This window comes from Leucoraja erinacea, chromosome 30, assembly GCF_028641065.1.
Source record: "Leucoraja erinacea ecotype New England chromosome 30, Leri_hhj_1, whole genome shotgun sequence".
Taxonomy (NCBI): domain Eukaryota; kingdom Metazoa; phylum Chordata; class Chondrichthyes; order Rajiformes; family Rajidae; genus Leucoraja; species Leucoraja erinaceus.
Genome location: NC_073406.1, coordinates 23,308,218 through 23,330,874, shown reverse-complemented (window position 1 = coordinate 23,330,874; position 22,657 = coordinate 23,308,218). Strand labels below are relative to the sequence as shown.

The 22,657-nt window shown below is 44.2% G+C and overlaps 1 protein-coding gene across 3 annotated transcripts in view; it reads right to left on the bottom strand.

Annotated features, from left to right (window-relative positions):
* Positions 1–21,494, bottom strand: part of LOC129711749 (tumor necrosis factor receptor superfamily member 5-like) — a 42,295-nt gene extending 20,801 nt beyond the window's left edge. For 2 of the 3 annotated variants that reach the window (XM_055659673.1, XM_055659675.1), the window contains exons 1-5: positions 21,082–21,494; positions 12,633–12,658; positions 11,416–11,518; positions 2,852–2,995; positions 1,678–1,771 (exon numbers count right to left, since the gene is read on the bottom strand). In XM_055659673.1, coding sequence (XP_055515648.1) covers positions 1,678–1,771; positions 2,852–2,995; positions 11,416–11,518; positions 12,633–12,658; positions 21,082–21,124 — 410 coding nt within the window. In that variant the 5' untranslated portion in view covers positions 21,125–21,494. Of the gene's footprint in view, positions 1–1,677; positions 1,772–2,851; positions 2,996–11,415; positions 11,519–12,632; positions 12,659–20,538; positions 20,576–21,081 lie in introns of those variants that run through there. The other variant, XM_055659674.1, reaches the window with a different exon arrangement.
* Positions 21,495–22,657: the final 1,163 nt, after the last annotated feature.

Below are 22,657 nucleotides of genomic sequence, written 5' to 3'. Positions count from 1 at the left end.
TGTAGGGCCGAGATGGCCTGTTTCCGTGCTGTAATTGTTATATGGTTATATGGTTAAAGCAGGAACCTTGGACAGGTTGGGAGAGTGGGCAGAGAAGTAGCAGGTGGAAAATAGTGTAGCAAAGTGGGGAGTCATGCATTTTGCTAGTAGGAATAAAGGCGTATACCATTTTCTAAATAAGGAGAGAATCTAGAAATCGGAGGTGCAATGGGACTTGGGAATGCTGGTGCAGGATTTCCAAAATGTTAATTTACCAGTTGAATCAGTAACGAGGAAGGCAAACGCAATGCTAGCATTTATTTTAAGAGGGCTAGAATATAAAAACAAAGTAATATTGAAGCTCTATACGGTGCTGGTCAGGCTGCATTTGCAGTAGGGTGAGCAATGTTGGGTACCATACCCGAGGAAGGATGTGCTGGCTCTGGAGAGGGTCCAGAGGAGGTTTACAAAATGATCCCAGGAAAGAGTGAACTAAAATATAATGAGTGTTAACAGCACTGGACCTGTACTCACTGGAATTTAAAATAATGAGGGGGGACCTCATTGAAACATACAGAATAGTGAAAAGCTTGGAGAGAGTGGATGTGGAGAGGATGTTCCTACTAGTTGGAGACTCTAGGACCAGAGGTCAAAGCCTCAGAATTAAAGGACGTTCTTTTTGGAAGGAGATGAAGACATTTCTTTAGTCTGAGGGTGGTGAATCTGTGGAATTCTTTGCCACAGAAGGCTGTGTAGGCCAAGTCAATCGATATTTTTAATGCAGAAATAGATTCTTGATTATTACGAGTGTCGGGTTATGGGCATTAGAATCGGGTTGGGAGAGATAGATCAGCGACGATTGAATGGTGCAGTAGACTTGATGTGCCGAATGGTTTAATTTTGATCCGATCACTTATGACCTTTGTTAGACTTGGTTTTAATTCAAGTTAAAGGTATACGTAAACTATTACAACAGTTAAATTAAATTATGAAGTAGAGATAGGAATTTTAATTTTATTTTCAAGCTTACACAACAGAAAATGCATCACCTTAATTGAAAGTAACTATGCAGGACTGCTGATATTTTTTACCAGTGTTAAGTGTGATTGACCATGTCAGAATTATCCAGCAGTATCTAATAGTTGTAAAGTTTCTACTGTTTAGCTGAATTAATTATCAGAGTATTACAAGAATCTGAAACTTCTCTGTGGTGTGGTGGTTATTTTGAGTATGGAGAAAAGTACTTCTGGTCTTTGTAAGCTCTGAGGACCCAGTGATCTCTGAATTAAATGTGACAATCATTATAATTGTTCTAACTGGGATTTGCTGACCAAATGCTAAAGGTTCCCAGGTGTGCCTGAAGGGAAGATCCACAATGCAACAATTCACTGTCACCAAGGGCAAGATAAGAGGAGGGAGATACTTTGCAGATGTACTATGTAACGTGGGTCAGGAGGATTGTTTCTTTTATTACAAAGAAAGAAGCACAGATCACGGAGATCAGAGAAAGCACAAAACAACATTTTCAACAAGGTTCCAACTTGTTAACATTACATTGGAGAAAATGATTAATTGTTTCTGAAAGGCACATTGTGAATGACAAGAAGAAGATGGGAACAGGACTTTGTGACGTGAGAAAATTCAACAAGAAGTTGAGTTTCCTGAACATGGATCACCATGGATGTTAAAAGTACTCACAATGTCCAGTTCTTGCACGCTTCCATTGATGAATCACTGCCTGAAAATGTTCCTACAGGACACTTCTCACACACGGTATCATTTAATGGTGTCCCTGAAAAATAAAAGAATAAACATCAGGTAACTGGTGTGGAGCCTGTAAATACTGGTGTTGGAAAGCTCTTCTCACTTTTTCACAAGCTCCAGTTAAAAATAATTATTTTTCATTGCGCCAAAACTAGTTTAACATTGAACAAAATAAACTTGCAGTTTTGTACTATCATTTCATTAATTAAATTGGCGGCTTTCTGAAAACTTTGGAAATAATTCATTTCACTGAATAGTTCCAGTGTTGTTTAGGTGCAAATTACTTCAACCGGTTTTATTTTACTTTTAACTTCCACGTAGCAACATCTACAGTCAGCTACTAGGGCCAAGAAATTCACCCATGCTCGCAGGGCACACTACTGCACAAATAACAGTTCCAGCTACTGTGTGTACAGGCAAGGATCAATGCATGTTGTGTAGGGGCCTCCCTGTCAGCAGAGAACCCAGCATAAGTTTTGCAATAACTTGTGTGAGGAGGAGGTAGCCACAGGAATATCAAAATGGGAATAAAGAAATTGATTTTTATTTAGATTTACTTTCATTTATTATTGTTATGTGCATCGAAGTACAGTGAAAGGCTGAACAAAGAACTACAGCTGATCAAGAAGTAGGGGATTTTAAGACATTCTGTAATCAGGAGTGCAGAGAGAGAGAAGCAATAAAATGGACAATGGTGACCGAAAGTCATCACTGCTCAATAATGGATAAAAATGGTAAGCGGGACAAACAGCTTTTTTAGAACGTAAATCTAGACTATTCTACATTTGTGCAAAGGATTCATGCAAATAAACCCAACAAGGTGTAGATGCTACTTGGACTCCCCATGCAACGATCAGCTTGGAGCAAGCTCCATTTGGTGCCAGTAATTTCAATGTCTTTGTGCTGTCCAGAATTTAACACCACAGGCCAGTAAAGAATCATATGGTATTTCAGCGCAATTCTTTGGCAATATCCTGACTTGGTCAATTTTTCATTTACTGATTCTGTTATGCTGCTCGATTTTGTGGAGAGGATGGTCATGGCGATTAACACTCAACCTCAAGATAGCATTTAGCAATGGAACACATGGCACTCTGCAACAACCCACCTTTCTCTTTAACTCCTTGACCTGGTGGGCATGTTGTGTGTTTCTTAGCCATCTGACAGTTTTCAATGCAGTAATACCCTTTTCTGGGCTCACATGTTGTATTGTGTATTTTGGTACACACTTCCTTAATTTGAAGTCCCAAATCTGTAAATTAAAAATATTTGAGCTCCAAGGTGAATTAATATGAAATACTTTCACACAAAAGAAACAATCCACACAAAAGAAACAGGATTTAGTTGTTTAACATCTTGGTCCTGCTCTACTATTGGAAAGTGTCTATCTCAGCATCTCCCTCAACACTAACCCCATATCCCACAATTCTCTCAAAACTATTATACAGTGACCCCGTTCCAGACACCTCAGTACGGAGAAATGTCAGATTCAAACCTGATAAGGCATGTAAGAATTTTGTTGTTTCCACGAGATGATCTCACAGGCTTCTTCTAAACCCAGGAGAATAAAGTGGCGATTTACTTAATATTTCTCCTTAGAACAATCCAGGGCTCGAAATTAACGATTGCCTAGGTGCCAATGGCCACCTAAAGTCCCGCTGGGCAACCTAAAAGTCGTGTCATTTCGCCCGGCTTGGCAAGACCCCGGGACACCTGTCGTTCAACTCTGAGCGGGCCCCTCCTCTATCGCTCTGTCACTCTCCGTCTCCGCCCGCCATCCATGTCCAGGTCTCTGCCGCTCCTCATCCGCCGGCATGGCCGGCCGCTTTGCACATGCGCACTGCCACAGCCAGCACATCCTCCCCCTGCACATGTGCACTCCCACGGCAACTGGTCAGCGCCAGGTACCTTCTGCCTCCCTTTGCATTGTAGGAAATCTGGCCGCCATTGCTGACACCACGACCGCTGAAAACCAACGAAGAATCAACACCTGGAGCGAGACCAACTCCCTGGAGTAACTCTTGCTTCTTGGTTTCCTGGTCATCCAAAAATATTCTAAATGGAATTTAAACTGGAGGTAGTGGAGAGTCCACCATCAAACTCCAAACAATAACAGCGTATTGCACTTATCTGTTTATTTATTGTGTATATATATGGTCAATAGTATATAAACACACTGAACTTTTATCTCCTGTTCTGTATTATGTTTACATATTCTGCTGTGCTGGAGCAAGCAAAAATCTCAATGTCCTATCTGGGACACATGACAATAAAACTCTTGACTTGGACTGAAGCAAAAAAGGGTTCTTGGGGGAAAAAAGGGGGACCTTGAATTTATTGGCGTCTGGTTGGGCAACTATGGTAGGGTGAAGACTATTCCACACTTTAATTGTGCAGGGGATCTCCATGGAGCAGCCAGCATCTCTGGATAGAAGAAATTGGGTGACGTTTTGGGTAGAGACCCTTCTTTAGACTCCCTCTGGTTTTAGTGTTTTTAGTTTCATTTAAAGATACAGCGTGGAAACAGGCCCTTCGGCCCACTGAGTCCACGCTGACCACCATAACCCTAACCCGTACACTAGTTCTATCCCACACAATAGCAACGCAAGTCAAGAGTGTTTTATTCCTTCACGTCCCAGTTAGAATAATGAAATCCTTACTTGCAGCAGCATAACAGAATATGTAAACATGGTACTCCGTAAATAATGTTATAAACGAGAAAACAAGTGTATATTTATATATGAATATATAACTATATAAATATATAAGTGTGTGTGTGGGTGTGTGTGTGTATAATATATATACCCACACACACACAATTTCCTTCTTGGGATTAATAAAGTTCTATTGTATAGTATTTTGTGTGTAGTAAAGGAACTGCGGATGCTGGTTTAAACTGTAGACACAAAAAGCAGGAGTAACTCAACAGGTCAGACGGAATCTCTGGAAAAAGGAAAATATTACATTTTGGGTTGGTACTGAAAAAGGTTCCTGCAAAGCTTTGGAATGTGGAAGGAAACAAGAGCACCCGGAGCAAACCCATGCGATAGAATAGAATGCCTTTTATTGTCATTATACCAGGTTCAGGAATAGCTATTTCCCCGCAGCCATCAGGCTATTAAACCTGGCTCTGACAAAACTCTGACCATTAATAACCCATTATCTGTTATTTGCACTTTATCAGTTTATTTATTCATGTGTGTATATATTTATATTATGGTATATGGACACAGTGATCTGTTTTGTAGTAAATGCCTACTATGTTCTGTGTGCTGAAGCAAAGCAAGAATTTCATTGTCCTATCAGGGACACATGACAATAAACTCACTTGAACTCATTCAAACAGCTTGGTTTGAACGAAATTGCATTTTCTACAGTCTTACATTACAAAAAAAAACCAAGACACACACAATGAAATCTCCAACATGTCCTCACTGTGATGGAAGGCTTATCTCTTCTTAGCTGTCTGAAGAAGGGTTTCGGCCGAAACGTTGCCTTTTTCCTTCGCTCCACAGATGCTGCTGCACCCGCTGAGTTTCTCCAGCTTTTTTGTGTACCTTCTTATCTCTTCCCTTTGTTCTTCTCCCACGGTCCAGCAGTCCAACTGCAGCGTCGAGGCGAACTGGGGCTCCCGATGTTAAAGCACCCGGCGGGCGTGATAAGTCTTGTGGCCGTTTAAGGCATGCCAGGCGATGTTAGGCCCCGCTCCGAGTCCTTTAAACCCCGCGATTCAAGTGGGGGAAGTTGCCATTGCGGGAGCGCCGAAAAGCGGTCTCCCACCAGGGACCTGCAAGCTCCCAACGTTTCTGTCCACCAGGCCTGCGGCCAGAGCCTCCGAAGCTCCGATGTCGGATCGCAGCCGCGCGCCACCACAGCTCTCCCCGCTCCAGAGACGGCCAGCTGTGCGATGGCAGGACCGCAGGCTCTGCGACTGTAGCCCCCAGGCTGGTCCCGGCCAGAGGCCGCGGCCAGCTCCACGATGTTAGGCCCAACGACACCGGAGGCCCAACAGGGAAAAAGTCGGGTTCCCATACAGGGAAGAGATTAACGGTTCCCCCCCCCCCCCCCTCATATACCCAGCTAAAGAAAAATTATAAAAACTAGAGTCAAGACACATATTTAACGAGACAAAAAATTAAAAAAAGACAGACGGGCTGTAGTCGAGCCGCAGCCGATAGGCACGGCCACATTACCGGAGCAAACTCCATACAGATAGCACCCATATTCAGGATCAATTCCCGGTCTCTGGCACTTTTAGGCAACAACTTTATGGCCAATGTACCGCCCCATAGTCTTGAACCGAATTAAAACATACAGTAGCTGTAAAGGAGGACATAGTGTCACTTAGAGATTTAACACTGAAAATGGATAGTTACTTTTTCTTAGTAACCAAAGTTATCAACGTATAATTTTTTGTGTGTTGGAAAACAAAATATAGTGGCACAGCTGGTAGACTTGCTGCCTCACACGCCAGAGATCTGTGTTCGCTCCTGTCCTCGGGCACTGTCTGTGTTGAATTTGCACTTTCTCTCTGCAAGCGTGTGTTTCCTCCCACATCCCAAAAACGCATTGGCTTTGTAGGTTAACTTGTCTCTGTAATTTTGCCCCTAATGTATAGGGAGTGGGTGAGGAAAGTGGTATAACAAATCTTGTGTGAATGGGTAGACAAAACTCAGCGGTTGAGGCAGCATCTGTGGAGCAAAGGAAATAGGCGACGTTTCGGGTCCAGTCCCTTCTTCAGACTGATGTGAGGGTGGGGGGAGGGGAGAAGAAAAGAAGAGGCGGAGACAGTGGGCTGAGGGAGAGCTGGGGAGGGGGAAGAGAAAGCAGGGACTACCTGAAATAGGAGGTCAATGTTCATGCCACTGGGGTGTAATCTGCTCAAGTGAAATATGAAGTGCTGCTCTCCAATTTACGCTGGGCCTCACTCTGGCCATGGAGGAGGCCCAGGACAGATTGGTTATTGTGAACTGAGCGGAGGTGTTGGACGAAGCGATCGCCAAGCTACACTTGGTCTCACCGATGTAGAACAGCTGACACCTAGAGCAGCGGATGCAATAGATGAGGTTGGATGCAATAGATGAAGTGCCTCACCTGGAAAGATTACTTGGGTCCATGAATGGAGTCAATGGGGAGGTAAAGCGACAAGTGTAGGTTCCCTGCGGTTGGAAGGGAAAAGTGCCAGGAGAGGGGGTGGTTTGGGTGGGAAGGGATGAATTGACCAGGGAGTTACGGAGGGAGCAGTCTCTGCGGAAAGCCGACAGGGAGGAGATGGGAAGATGTGGCCAGTTGGAACCCATTGGTAGACAAAAAAAGCTGGAGAAAATCAGCGGAGGAGGCAACATCTGTGGAGCGAAGGAATAGGCGACGTTTCTGCTCGAGACCCTACTTCAGACTAATGTCGAGAGGGGGGGGGGGGGGGTAATGGGACAGGAAAAATAAAGGAAGAGGCGGGAGATAGTAGGCCATGGGAGAGCTGGGAATGAGAGGGGGAGGAAGGAGAAAGCAAGGTCTACCTGAAATTGGAGAAGCCAAAGTCCATACCGCTGGGGTGCAAACAACCCAAGCGAAATATGAGGTGCTGTACCTTGGTAATTTCCAATCTCCCTCCCTCCGAAAATTGCCCTACTGCTACTGTATATACATATATATATTTTTTTACTGTTCCATTATTCTGTGTTCACACTTCTGGGTGAGATGCTAACTGCATTTCGTTGTCTCTGTACTTGTAAACTGCACAATGACAATAAAGTTTGAATCTGAAACAAATAAAAACTGGAAATGTAAATATTCAGCATATCAGCAGCATCCAACCAAACTGACACTCCCACTTAATTTTCCTGCCAGTTGGACTTCTATCTCTCCTACCTTTGTTATCCTCTATTAAAACGAGAGAGAGAGATTTGAAGGGGATTTGTGAGGTACATTATTCACACAAAAAGTAGTTGGTATCTGGAATGAGGTCCCAGAGGAGGAGGTGGAGACAGGAACAGTTACAACATTTAAAAGGCATCTCGATAGGTACTTGTATGAACAAGTCAGAGGGATGTGGAACTAATTCATGTAAGATCCACGTGACCAAGGACCCACACCACTCTGGCAACATTACCTCACTGCTGCTAATGGGAAGAAGACATAGAAGCTCGAGAAATATTAGTACAGGTGCACAACCTTTTATCCGAAAGCCTTGGGACCAGACACTTGTCGGATTTCGGACATTTTCGGATTTCCGAATGGAAGATTTTTAGCGTAGATTAGGTAGGTAGCGCGGGCGGCTTGAAAAGTCTGGAGTGGCTGCCTCCCCCCGGAGACGGGCCAATCATTGTAAATCATTGCATAAATGTTAGTCAGTTAGTTTGGAGGGATTTTATGTGGTGGTGGTGGTGGTGGGGTGTGAAGGGGGAAACTTTAATTCTTAGTCCCCTACCTGGTCGGCGACTCCCAACATTGCGGAGCTGCGGGCTCTGTCCGGCCGCGGGCGGCGCCGGTTGGAGCTCCGACCCCGGCAACTCTACCCCTGGCTGCGAGGCGCTCCAAATCCAGCGTCACCCGCGGCTGGACGCCCGCAGCCCCAGCTCCGCGAATGTTGGGAGTCGGCGGCCACAGCGGTCCGGAGCTTACCGCACTGTGATCCGGTAAGGCATTGCCCGCTCCCCGCTGGTTTCCCAGCGCTGCGACGCTGCCGACTCCCAACATTCGCGGAGCTGGGGCAGCGGGCGTCCGGCCGCGGTGGATTTGGAGCGCCTCGCAGCCAGGGGTAGAGTTGCCGGGGTCGGAGCTACAAACGGCGCCGCCCGCGGCCGGACGCCCGCAGCCCCAGCTGGGAGTTGGCGGCCACAGCGCTACGGAGCTTACTGCACGGCGACCCGGTAAGGCATTGACCGCTCCCCGCCTCTCCGACCAGGTAGGGGACTAAGAATTAAAGTTTACCCCCCCCTTCACCCCCCCCCCCCCCCCCTTCACATAAAAGCCCTCCAAACTAACTGACTAACATTTAAGCAATGATTTACAGATGTTTAAGTGTCTCCCCGGTCTCCGGGGAGGAGGCAGCCGCTACAGTAGTACAGACCTGGGTTGACCGTGGGTCGTTTCGGGTCAGGTTTGGCGCCAAACGCGAGCTTTGGTGTGCAGACGACATCCTGGGAAAAAATGGCCGGTTTTCGGAGTTTTTCGGTTTCCGGAACACCGGATAAAAGGTTGTGCACCTGTAGTATAACTAGTAGTTAAAAAGTATCAAATTTTTCCATCCAGAGTATATTTTACTCGTGGACATTTTTCAACATGTTGAAAAATCTTCATGAGTTACCATGTTTCCCGAGTACCTGCCATTAGCGCTAAGAGACGTCCCGAGCTCCGACGTACCCACTACGTTCATTTTGCGTGCTTACCTCGAGTCTGATTTTTTTTAAACTCGAGAGCTCTTGTGTGAACTCGCACAGTGGGACAGGGCTTTAATGCTATCCTACACACACTCAGGACAATTTACAATTATCTCCAGCCAATGAACCTACAAGCCTGTTCGCCTTGAGTGTGGGAGCAACAACCAGAGATCTCGGAGAAAACCCTCGCAGATCGCAAGGAGAATGTACAAAATCCGTACAGACAAGTAGCCGTAGACCTGGTAAAGAATGCTGATGTTAGAAACATAGAAAATAGGTGCAGGAGTAGGCCATTCGGCTCTTCGAGCCTGCACCGCCATTCAATATGATCATGGCTGATCATCCAACTCAGTATCCTGTACCTGCCTTCTCTCCATACCCCCTGATCCCTTTAGCCACAAGGGCCACATCTAACTCCCTCTTAAATATAGCCAATGAACTGGCCTCAACTACCTTCTGCGGCAGAGAATTTCAGAGATTCACCACTCTCTGTTTGAAAAAGGTTTTCCTCATCTCGGTCCTAAAAGATTTCCCCCTTTTCCTTAAACTGTGACCCCCTTGTTCTCGACTTCACCAACATCGGGAACAATCTTCCTGCATCAAGCCTGTCCAACCCCTTAAGAATTTTGTAAGTTTCTATAAGATCCCTCCTCAATCTTCTAAATTCTAGCGAGTACAAACCGAGTCTATCCAGCCTTTCTTCATATGAAAGTCCTGACATCCCAGTAATCAGTCTGGTGAACCTTCTCTGTACTCCCTCTATGGCAAGAATGTCTTTCCTCAGATTAGGAGACCAAAACTGTACGCAATACTTCCAGGTGTGGTCTCACCAAGACCCTGTACAACTGCAGATTAGATTGTTTATCCTACCAGTTGATTCAAAGGAACTTGCAGAGACAGATCCAAAGCTTTGAATGTGGTGGCTGCAGTTAGTGTTTGCCACGGAAGAAGCAGCACTCATTGCTCCCTTGTTCACCATCAGCTTTGTGCCAGGTTTGTGGTGTTAATCTTCACACCCTCTCTTCCATTGGCAAACGTTACCCTGTTGTGCTGAAGGTTATGGCCAACTCATCACTGATGTCTGTTTTCATGGAAAGCTGGCTCTATACTAAACAACACCGGAAGAGGTTTGAGTTGCTGTAATATGGAGGAAATAATAATTTCAAGCCACTTTTGACAAGTGAAACCCAGAAGCCATGGAAGTTCAATTTTTGTTTTTTCATTCCACTGATGCTGCATACAGGATTTTAAAAGTGTTCTTACTTCCACTGTATCTAACTTTCTCACTATGCCCTTGTCTTTCCAATCTTTATTTTTCTGCTGATGCCCGACGTTGTTTAATCTTATGATTGGAGAACATTGGTCTGATTCAGGAAACACAAAAAAAATGCAAGCAAGTTGGTGCTTTATTTGCATTTTCAGGGCACGAGTTAATAATGACGGCCATGCCTTTTTCAGGATTACCCAACTTAACCACCCAGGGGCCTCAGTGAGGATTCCACCCTGCTATGTTCCAGAGCATTGTTCATTCTGTCCTGCTCACAGCTTTGTAGAAGGTGCTTGAATGGATCAAATACCCAGCAGCAGCAATTTTCATTCAAAAGCCTATAGTATTATGGGAAATATGAAGTACGAAGAGGCATGGAAATGTGAAACTGCAGGAGAGCATCCTCAACATCATTAACTTTGATCTACAACAATAATCCTGAACATTTATGGATATTGTATCATTATTTGGCAGAGCAGCCATAAGGACAACTCTATTAGTATTTGTAAAGCTTCTCCACGTTAGAAAAATTTTAGTAAAAATCAATCTGACACAATCCATGTAAAAAAAAAAAACACAAAATATATGTAAAGAATTGAGCTAGTTGACCAAGGACAGAGGTCCATGGGCTGCTGGATCATAGCGGGAGGCCATTTAAGAGATGTGCAAATCGAAGGCCAGGCCTCGGGGATGGACTCAGGACAATATCTGTGGTCCAGCACTGGCTGGGTCTCTCGATGCCAGTTTCAACCCATATATTCTTTAAATCCTCTGAGAAATTACCACATATGAAAAACCTCTGGTGTACAAAAATATTAAACCAAACTTTCAATATTAACAAAACAAAAAGAAGGTAGCTGCTATCTTTTTTCATAGGATATGGGTAACATCATTAATGAAATAAAAGATCATTTATGACATAATTTACTTTAACAAAATCATATGTGCAGCACATACGAACGTAAAAGGAAATGACCTTTGTTAGCATTGTGGTAAAGAATGTATAAAATATTGGCTATCACTTACCAGCTGAACACAATGAGCAGCAGACACCATTATGTTCATATTTGCCTGGACCACACGCAGTTACTTGTGAAAATTGATAAATCAGTAACAGAATGAAGTAAATCTGCAATTAAAAATTTAAATATATAGATTAATAACATTTGAAAAAAAATGGCAAAAAGTTAGACTGTGAAATTTCAAATATATATTTATTATTTCACTCTACAGTGTGTAGCTGTACAGCAGTACTGTTTTCCATAGGATAATCAACACCATTTTTGGCAGGTTTTCAATGGGGGTCAAGAGAATTACAATCTTTTGGGGAATTGATGCAAAATACCATTTATAGCCAGGCATAAAATTGTAAGTGCATAATTACTCTTGTCCTCATAATTTTACAGAAAAAGCTGTGGAAAAGAAATAGAATAAAAGAGCCGCTGTTTAGTTTTTAGCATTGAAAGACAAAAACAGTCATAACTCCAGTCTTCTACACCCCTTTCCGCCTTCCAGGGAGACCATTCCGTTCACAAGTCCTTGGTTCACTCATCCCTTCCCACAGGTACTTTATCCTGCAATCTCAGGAGATGTAATACCTGTCCTTGTATCTCCTCCCTCACTCCTTCCAGGGACCCCAAGATTCCTTCCTAATGAGACAGAGATTCACATGCATCTCCTCTAACCTACTGAACCTAGTGTTCCCGATGCTAGCTCCTATATATTGGGTAGACAAAGCATAGACTCAGCCACTGTTTCACTGAACAAGTGCTCCGTCTGCCAAGGCCCATTGGAGTTCTCGGTTGTAAATCAATTTAACTCCCCTTCACTTTCAGTCCGGGGCCTCCTCTGTTGCCAGACCAAATGCAAATTGGAGGAACAGCACCTCACCTCTTCAGGTCCACTACAATCAGTCTGAAAAAGGGTCCCCACCAGAATCATCACTTATGTATGTTCTCTGGAGTGCTGCCTCTATATTTTGTCTCAGCCACCATCTGCAGTTCCTTGTTATTATTACTCTGGGTGATATATGGAGAATATCATGCATAACATTTTAAGCTAAATATCCTGACTACAATAAACTGAAAGAATGCAAATGCCAGAAAACTTTGTATTTGGCTAATTTTATTTGACAAGAAGGAAAGACTTATTAACACCAGCAGAATAAGAAATGGAAAGCTAATACTGTATTTTGGATTAATTATGTGAAATGTTACTATCACTAGAAATGTGATGACACTTACCTTTTTCAAGTCTGCACTTTTTGTACCTGAAAACAACAGGAAAAATGTAAATATATTTCTCTAAGGAATCTATGGATTTGACATGCATTTGTTCGCACTAGCACATGAGCAATAACGGAAAAACAATCACATTTTCCAATTTCTGAAAAGGATTGATCAGAGAAGCCCTGGACTATTAATTCAGACATCACCAGATCTCCCTCCGGTTTAATCTTTGACACTTCCAATTCATACCAAGCCTCATAGAGTTTTCCTTCCGTTTATCCTCTCCAATTGAAATACAAAAGCATGGAAATAATAACAGAAAGTTTCTGTCCATTTGTCGGCATCTCCTCCCACCAGTCTCTTGTAAGGACATTTTCTTTTCTCTCAGTTTCTTGGCTTTGAAAGCTTTCAATACGAGTATCTCAACCAAGCCAATCTCCAAACTCGTGGAACTTGGAGTCAGCACTCGTGTCTGCAACTGGACCCATGACTTCCTGAACAACAGACCACATCCATCACGTGCACACATAGATCTCGCCCCGGATGGAAGGCAACAAATCACGTGTCACATAGATCCCGCCCCTTCGGTTTTACATACATAAACAATGGCAGTAAATCGACTGCTCTTACAGAAAGCATATGGGCAGCAGACACTCCATCCCTCCCACCCCACCATCAGTCCAAACCAGTTATATAATTCCATACAATGCCTCCACGGGGTCTATATTCCACAGAGATTGAGAATCTGGTAATTTGTTGCCAAGACAACAATCTCTCCCTCAACGCCAGCAAGATAAAGAAGATTGTGATTGACTTCAGGAAGCAAAGTAGTACACAATCCCCAGTGTATATTGATGGTGCTGAAGTAGAGATGGTCGAAAACTTCAAGTTCATAGGATTAAATATCACCAGTAAATTTTTCCTCAACCAGCCACATCAAATCTTTAGCCAAGAAAGCACACCAACGCCTCTACTTCTTATAGAAGGCTTAGTAAGTTAGGCATGTTCCCACTAACCCTCACCAACTTGTACAGTTGCGCTGCAGAAATCATTTTGCCAGGATGTATCAGAGGCTGGTTAGGGAACAGCTCCATCCAAGACTGCAAGAAATTCTAGAGAGTTGTGGACATAGACCAGAGCATTGCACAAACCAATCTCTCTTCCATTAACTCCAACTACACTTCATGCTGCCTCGGCAAGGCCACCAGTAGAATATAATAACCATATAACAATTACAGCACGGAAACAGGCCATCTCGACCCTTCTAGTCCGTGCCGAACACATAATCTCCCCTAGTCCCATATACCTGCGCTCAGACCATAACCCTCCATTCCCTTCCCATCCATATAACTATCCAGAATCAAGGACCTGCCTCACGCACCGGCCACTTCCTCTTCTCCCATCATGCAAGAAGTACAGACGTTTGAAAACACACTTCCAGTTTCAAGAACAGTTTCTTTCCAGCTGTTAATCAGGCAACTGAATGGACCTCTTATCTTCTAGAGTGTGGTCCGGACAGCCCATATACCTCATTGGAGACCTTTAAACTATCGTTAACAAACTTTATCGGACTTCAATGTTATAATTTGCATTGAATGTTGTACCTTTATCCTTTATCCGTGCATTGCAGATGCCTTGATTGTATCATGAATAGTCTTTCCATTGACTGGATAGCACAAAAAAAAACAAAACTTTTCACTACCTTCGTACAATGACAATAATAATAAATTAAACCAATGTGGGAATGGCAGCCGCAGGTGGTGGAGCTGTCTCACATCTCCGGCAACCCATGTTTCATTCTGACCACTTATGCAGTACGTATGCAGTCTGTGATCTGTTTCTCTTCACTGCTCTGAATACAATACAATACCTTTTATTTGTCATTTGAACCTCACATGAGGTTCAAACGAAATTTGGTTTCCTTAGCCATACAAGAAAAGAACCAAGACAATTCACACAAACATCCATCACAGTGAGTCTCCTCCTCATTGTGATGGAAGGCAAAGTCTTGTCTCTCCCCTGCTCTCCATTCCTCTCCCGAAGTCGAGGTCAAAGCCCCCGGCGGGCGCTAGCAAGTCTGCGGCCACTCAAAGCCACGCCGGGCGATGTAAGGCCCTGCCCCGTGTCTTGGTGTTGGAGCCCCCGGCAGGCGCTAGCAAGTCCGCGGCAAATTAAAGCCGCGCCGGGCGTTGTAAGGCCCCGCTCCAGGTCACTCTAAACCCCGCAATTCGGGTGGGAGAAGTCGCCGTTGCCGGTGCCCCGCAAAGCGGTCTCCCACCGGGGACCCGCGAGCTCCCGGTGTCACCACCCCCGGAGTCGGGTCGCAGCAGCGCGCCACCACAGCTCTCCACGTTCCGAAGCTGGCCAGCTCCACGGAGGTAGGTCCGCAGCTCCACAGGCTCCGTGACATGAGCCTCCGGGTCGTTCCAGTTGGAGGCCGCTGCACGGCGCTAGGCCCCAACGGCAACAGAGATCCGACAGGGAAAAGGTCGGGTTTCCCGTACAGGGAAGAGATTTAAAAGTTTCCCCCACCCCTCTCCCCACATATACACATTTAAAAACACACTACAAACTAAACTCTCAACAGGACAAAAAAAAAAAAAAATACGCAGACTGCAGAGGCCCCTGCGACGTCGGTCGCGCCGCCCACAACTCACTGCTGGAAAGACATGCTGGTCGTTAGGTTTAAATAGCTGCTGAAAATTACCCCTCACATAGATGGCCAGTGGGAGAAGCAAGCTGGAGAGGAGATTAGTAGGTGTGTGCCAGTATAAATGTTAGGGATATGCTTGGGGGATTGAGATCAATATGAATGCTCCGAGAGTCATCGTGGGTTTAATGGGCTGAATGACTGCATTCTGCAGGAAAAAAATGACAACAATATGAATAAATACACCAGGAATGGGGCGAGTTGGGTGGGATGAAATAACAGGAGTTACAGAGATTTTGGTCCGTGTAGAGAACAGAAATTGGTTGCATCGACCAGCGATCCCCGCACACTAACACTATCCTACACAACTAGGGACAACTGACACGTACCAAGCCAATTAACCTACAAACCTTACTCCTGTGAAGTATTGGAGGAAACCGAAGATCTTGAAGAACTTACAGACTACGTACACAGACTGCACCCAAAATCATGATCGAACCCTGGTCTGAAGAAGTGCCTCCATCCGAAACGTCACCCATTCCTTCTCCCCCGAGTTTCAGCCGGTCCCGCTGAGTTACTCCAACATTTTGTGTCTATCTTCGAACCTTGGTCTTCGGCTTCCAGATTCGGATACAGTTTCTACCCAGCTGTAATCAGGCGACTGAATCATCCTACCACAACTAGAGAGCAGTGGTGAACTATTATCTACCTCTTTGATAACTTTGCTGATTTTACCTTGCACTAAAGGTTATTCTCTTATCATGTATCTATACCAAGGGTTCCCAACCTGGGGTAAATTTAACCCCAGGGGATAAATTAGTTGATTCTGGATTTGTACATATTTGTTCTCATTGACTGAATGTGTTTGGTTCTGGTTTACCGGGTATCTGTTCATCATATAAGCATATAACAATTACAGCACGGAAACAGGCCATCTCGGCCCTACAAGTCCGTGCCGAACAAATTTTTTTTTTCCCCTTAGTCCCACCTGCCTGCACTCATACCATAACCCTCCATTCCCTTCTCATCCATATGCCTATCCAATTTATTTTTAAATGATACCAATGAACCTGCCTCCACCACTTCCACTGGAAGCTCATTCCACACCGCTACCACTCTCTGAGTAAAGAAGTTCCCCCTCATATTACCCCTAAACTTCTGTCCCTTAATTCTGAAGTCATGTCCTCTTGTTTGAATCCTCCCTATTCTCAAAGGGAAAAGCTTGTCCACATCAACTCTGTCTATCCCTCTCATCATTTTAAAGACCTCTATCAAGTCCCCCCTCAACCTTCTACGCTCCAGACAATAAAGACCTAACTTATTCAACCTATCTCTGTAACTTAGTTGTTGAAACCCAGGCAACATTCTAGTAAATCTCCTCTGTACTCTCTCTATTTTGTTGACATCCTTCCTATAATTGGGCGACCAAAATTGTACACCATACTCCAGATTTGGTCTCACCAATGCCTTGTACAATTTTAACATTACATCCCAGCTTCTATACTCAATGCTCTGATTTATAAAGGCTAGCATACCAAAAGCTTTCTTTACCACCCTATCTATATGAGATTCCACCTTCAAGGAACTATGCACGGTTATACCCAGATCCCTCTGTTCAACTGTATTCTTCAATTCCCTACCATTTACCATGTACTTCCTATTTTGATTTGTCCTGCCAAGGTGTAGCACCTCACATTTATCAGCATTAAACTCCATCTGCCATCTTTCAGCCCATTTTCCAAATGGCCTAAATCACTCTGTAGACTTTGGAAATCCTCTTCATTATCCACAACACCCCCTATCTTGGTATCGTCTGCATACTTACTAATCCAATTTACCACACCTTCATCCAGATCATTGATGTACATGACAAACAACAAAGGACCCAACACAGATCCCCGAGGCACCCCACTAGTCACCTGCCTCCAACCCGATAAACAGCCATATACCATTACCCTCTAGCTTCTCCCATTCAGCCACTGTTGAATCCATCTTGCTATTCCTGCATTTATACCCAACAGTTGAACCTTCTTAACCAACCTTCCATGAGGAACCTTGTCAAAGGCCTTACTGAAGTCCATATAGACAACATCCACTGCCTTACCCTCGTCAATTTCCCTAGTAACCTCTTCAAAAAATTCAAGATTAGTCAAACATGACCTTCCAGGCACAAATCCATGTTGACTGTTCCTAATCAGACCCTGTTTATCTAGATGCTTATATATATTATCTCTAAGTATCTTTTCCATTAATTTGCCCACCACTGAAGTCAAACTAACAGGTCTATAATTGCTAGGTTTACTCTTAGAACCCTTTTTAAACAATGGAACAATCAACAATCATAAGTTGTTCAGAAATAAATGAAATAACATTGTTATGCGCGATTAAAGTTGCCTGGGGTAAACGCGAAGAAAAAGGTTGGGAACACTTGATCCATACACTGGTTCTGGTGGAAATAAGTTGGGTGCAGAAATAATCTTACCCTTGGCCAAACTGCTTAAAACCATGGACCATGTAAAATCATTGGGGTCAGTCATTCAGGACAGAGGTCAGACATATCTTCACGCAGAGGGCATAAAATCTTTGTAATTCTTGTGTAATTTGTGGCAGCTCCGATAAAAAATGAGATCGATTGATTTTTGGAAAACGGGCTTGGAAGAGAAAATGTTGAGGCAAAAACAATATCAGTCAACCTTACTAGTCACAAGAAACTCAGGGGCTGGAGTTCATCTGCAGCAAAAGGAAAGGGAGAGCAGCTGGTGGAACTCAGCGGATGTGGAGGGAAATGGACAGTGCAGGTTTGGGTGGTGACTCTTCATGTAGATTGTCAGAGCAAAGGCAACGGGAAAACTCCAGTTTCTATGTTCAAAGGGCTATATATCTATGGGATTCTGTGTAAATTTATGAGTGGGTGCAGAGCAGGTTAAACATGGCCGTCCGAAAGGGGGGGGTGCCCCAGAGTAAGAAAAAAATCTCTTCCCCAGAGTAAGAAAAAAGAGTCAGTTTGCTCGCTGAATTTCATCAAAAGTAAGGCATTATTGATTTACTTTTGATGAAATTCAGCGAACAAACGCGATAATTCCCGATATTTTGGACCTTTAAATCTCCATGGCAAATGTCGGTTGTTCACTTCCGCTGGATTGGCACCTTCAGCTCCCTCTTTAATTTACCTTAGTTTCTATCTTTTTTTCCCCCCTGTAAATCTAGGTAGCTGTGCCTCACGGTCACCCCGACTGGCACAATAAATTGCAGATCAAAACCTGGCCGTTTTCTATGTTTTTAACGGGTGGGAAAGTTTTCCCATCCACTAACATGTACCGGAACTCTAGAATGTCCTCCACTTGAGATTTTTGGTCACGTGGGTGCGGATCTACGCTCCAGTGATCTTTAGTGAAATCACCCTATAACGTCCCCCCCTTCCCCCCCCCCCCCCGCGACCACGCATTGGGGGAACAGACCCTATGGGTCTGCACTTGGTCTAGTAATCCTTAATTCTACCACCACCAATGAAGAAGCTGCTAAAGCCATTGCCAACCTCTCAGATGCTCAGAAGGTGTACCTCATACAGAATCACTTTAAACTGGGTCCAACATACAACTATTGTGCCTTCTATAAGAATGGATGCTGGCGAAGATTTAACCCTGACTAGTTACGAGCATACCCCTAGCTTGTATATAGCGATCATGTGGATGGCGTCTTTTGCCTATCTTGTGCCTTGGTTGTGAAAAACAGAAAATCACTTATCGTCAAGTCAAGTCTATTTGTCACATACACATACAAGATGTGCAGTAAAATGAAAGTGGCAATGCCTGCGGATTGTGCAAAACAACGGAACAGGTGCTCCTGAATGTATATTGCCATTTAGAAACATAGAAATTAGGTGCAGGAGTAAGCCATTCGGCCCTTCGAGCCTGCACCGCCATTCAATATGATCATGGCTGATCATCCAACTCAATATCCCGTACCTGCCTTCTCTCCATACCCCCTGATGTAGGTATGTTACAAAACCTACCTGAATCGTCATTGGGAATCTGCCCACAGCCATGTCCGCGATTTTGGCGCTGTTTGGAGGGGGCGGGTTTAAAACGCGATTTTTACTAGGCTGTACTAATCGCAGATGTTCAGCCTAGTAAATCATTAACGAAAAATCGCTGCAAGACCCGGTCGCAAAAGGTATTATTAGTTTTATAGGCCTCGATAATATAGTTATAATAGTTTTAAAATTACTGTCTCATTCCGCAACCTCTCGCAGCCCCAGGGTTTTATAAAGCAAACAATTAAAGGTATGTACCTTATTTTTACATTAAATGGGGCATATATACAACCCTATATATCAAGTTATCTATAGCGAGTAGTTCATTTTGGGCTTTTTATATCCCGCAGTATTTTTCTCGGCATTTGAGGGCACTAATCCAGCGCGATGTCAACGTTCTAAACCAGCGCGTTCACATGAACCCACTAGAAAGCCGATTTAAATGGGCATTTATTTACAGCAATTGAACACTAAATTCCTTCCATTTGGCCTATAAATTAATGTACATTAGATATAAAAATCATGTTACATTGTGAATTATTTGTGAATAATCTTTGGACACTTAGGCTATTTAAAAATGTTAATCTTTCCTTAAGAAATGGGCTTTTGACTATCCAAGATCACAGCTTTTTTGTAATGTCCATTGAAAATCAATAGGGAACAAGATGCTAATTTCCGAGTATGAAAATGGCCATAACTTTTTTAATACTTGAGATATGAAAGTGAATTAGGTGTCAAATTAAACTTATTGTTATGCTTTATCTGACGGGATAAATTGCAGACTTGATTTTTTAAATCTCAAAATTTTGTAACATTGCTACCTGATCCCCTTAGCCACAAGGGCCACATCTAACTCCCTCGTAAATATAGCCAATGAACTGGCCTCAACTACCCTCTGTGGCAGAGAGTTCCAGAGATTCACCACTCTCTGTGTGAAAACAGTTCTTCTCATCTCGGTTTTAAAGGATTTCCCCCTTATCCTTAAGCTGTGACCCCTTGTCCTGGACTTCCCCAACATCGGGAAATATTTCCTGCATCTAGCCTGTCCAACCCCTTAAGAATTTACCACTACCTCTACTAATGCAAGGGCATTCGTTGGCCTTGCCCTGTAAACTAACCCTGGTTCCGCAAATCCTGTCAAGCCACCCCCTTTTTACGGGCCTGATTAAATGTGGTGGAGCCACGGGGTGAGGCGGACACTGGGGTTCAGAACCAACTCGTCCTCCTCATGTCCTGACCTTCTGGATTGTTCCTCCACATCTCCACTATGTCGCCCACTCGCCGCTCTCCCCAACCTCACAGTGGACATAAAGGGCCACCGAGCCCAGCGCGGGCTGTAACCGCTCCGACAGGAGGCTGATGGAACAGCTAGTCTCCATTTCTCTACCTGGAATCCGGGCGGGAGATCACCACAGACCGGCCGGCACTCCGCTCCCCAACGTCCACCTGCGTTGGAGCTTCGAGCGGCGGTGATCACCACCCCTCCCCGCCGCCAGGGGGCAGCCGCGCCCAGTAATACTCCTCCCCGCCGCCAGGGGGCAGCGCCGTCTCAGCCAAAGATCCATAACCCACCCAATGGCGGCCTAATGGTCGGGGTTTAAAGCCAGACTGAACGGAGGTAAAACCTGCTCGTATTTACCGGAAAAACAAACACGGATGGCACCCGTGGCCAGGCAGCAAAAAGTAAATGTAAACAAGTGCGGGCTGGGCTGTCTCTGGAGGTCTCCCCCCCCCCCCCCTGCCCCGTCATGGCGCCCGCACCCCGACACCGAAAGACTTACTGCGGGGAGACGAGGCGCTGATGGTGGGAGGACTCGGATCCATTGCGAGCGGCGACAGGAACACGGAGGATGCAGCTTTCAGTGTCCGCTCGCTTCGCGCAACAAAAATCGTCTGCAGATGCCGGTTTACACGGAAGAAAGACTCGAAACGCTGGAGTAAGTTTGCGGGCCAGGCGGCATCTCCGGAGAACAGGAACAGGTGACTCCGGGTGGGGTCCCTTTTTCACCCTGATTGTTGTGGAACTGGAAACCACCAGCAGGTTTGGCAACACCTTTGGCAGGCGATTCCCTTATTAGGCGAAGATGCTGCGGACGTTCACTTTCATTTGCAACTCCACGTAACTTTTATTGCAACTTGAAATTGAACCAACTGGAGTGCAGGCCATCCCAGACTGGGTATAGGGGAGGTTGAACACAAGGTCAAAGGGCGTGACGCACGCAGTCGCTCAAGAACAAAGATTATAGAGTACAAGGCAGCTTCCGGCATACTAGGATTAGGAATGTAACAACATTTTGAGATTTTAAAAAGCAAGCCTGTAATATATACCATCAGATAAAGCATAAAAATAACTTTAATTTGATACCTAATTCACTTTCATATTTTCAGTATTAAAAAATGTTGTGGTCATTTTCATACTCGGAAATTAGCATCTTGAAATTTGCTTTTCCATTGACTTAACACAAAAGCTGTGATCGAGGACAATCAATTGACCTAAAAGCCCATAACCTTCTTAAAAATTAAGAGAACTGATTGAAAATTTCAGTTATTATAGATTGAAGCTGTCTGAAACATATGAAACATCTTACTTGGATTACCTGAAATTAAGGCATATAATTAGCTAGTTACCTAATTGTAGCTAATTACAAAATTGACTGTTGCGACGGAAATAGTAATAAACACCCAGACTGCCTTGAAAATTCAAAAATGTGATATTCTCAAGATCAGAACTTTAATATTATTGTATTATAGACTGTATGCCATAACAGACAGGTAAAGAAATTACAATTTCTAGCAAAAGACCAAGTCTTTATGGAGAAGATCAGCTACTAGCTGGTAGATTGGCATATCATAATCAGTAGCATCATCATACTCCTCAGATTGTAACCAATAAGCAACTCTGTACACCTTGTTTTTCCTCAACTTTTCAATTTTGGCATTGTAAACTCCAAGTTTTTGCTCTTTAAACCAGGCATGACATGCCTTTCTGCCCACTACTTTCCCATTAAGAATTTGAAGGTTGAATTCTCTTAATTTTAGGTAACTTATACAAACATCTCATCCCCCTACCTTCAGTCAGTTAAACAATTCACGGCTCGCCACAATGTATCCCTCTTGGAATCAGAAGGAGTTGGCAAATGGTGCCAGGATATGTTTGGAGTATAGAGGCCTGTTGGATCTCCCGGTTGCATACCATATAACCATATAACAATTACAGCACGGAAACAGGCCATCTCGACCCTTCTAGTCCGTGCCGAACACATAATCTCCCCTAGTCCCATATACCTGCGCTCAGACCCATAACCCTCCATTCCCTTCCCATCCATATAACTATCCAATTTATTTTTAAATGATAAA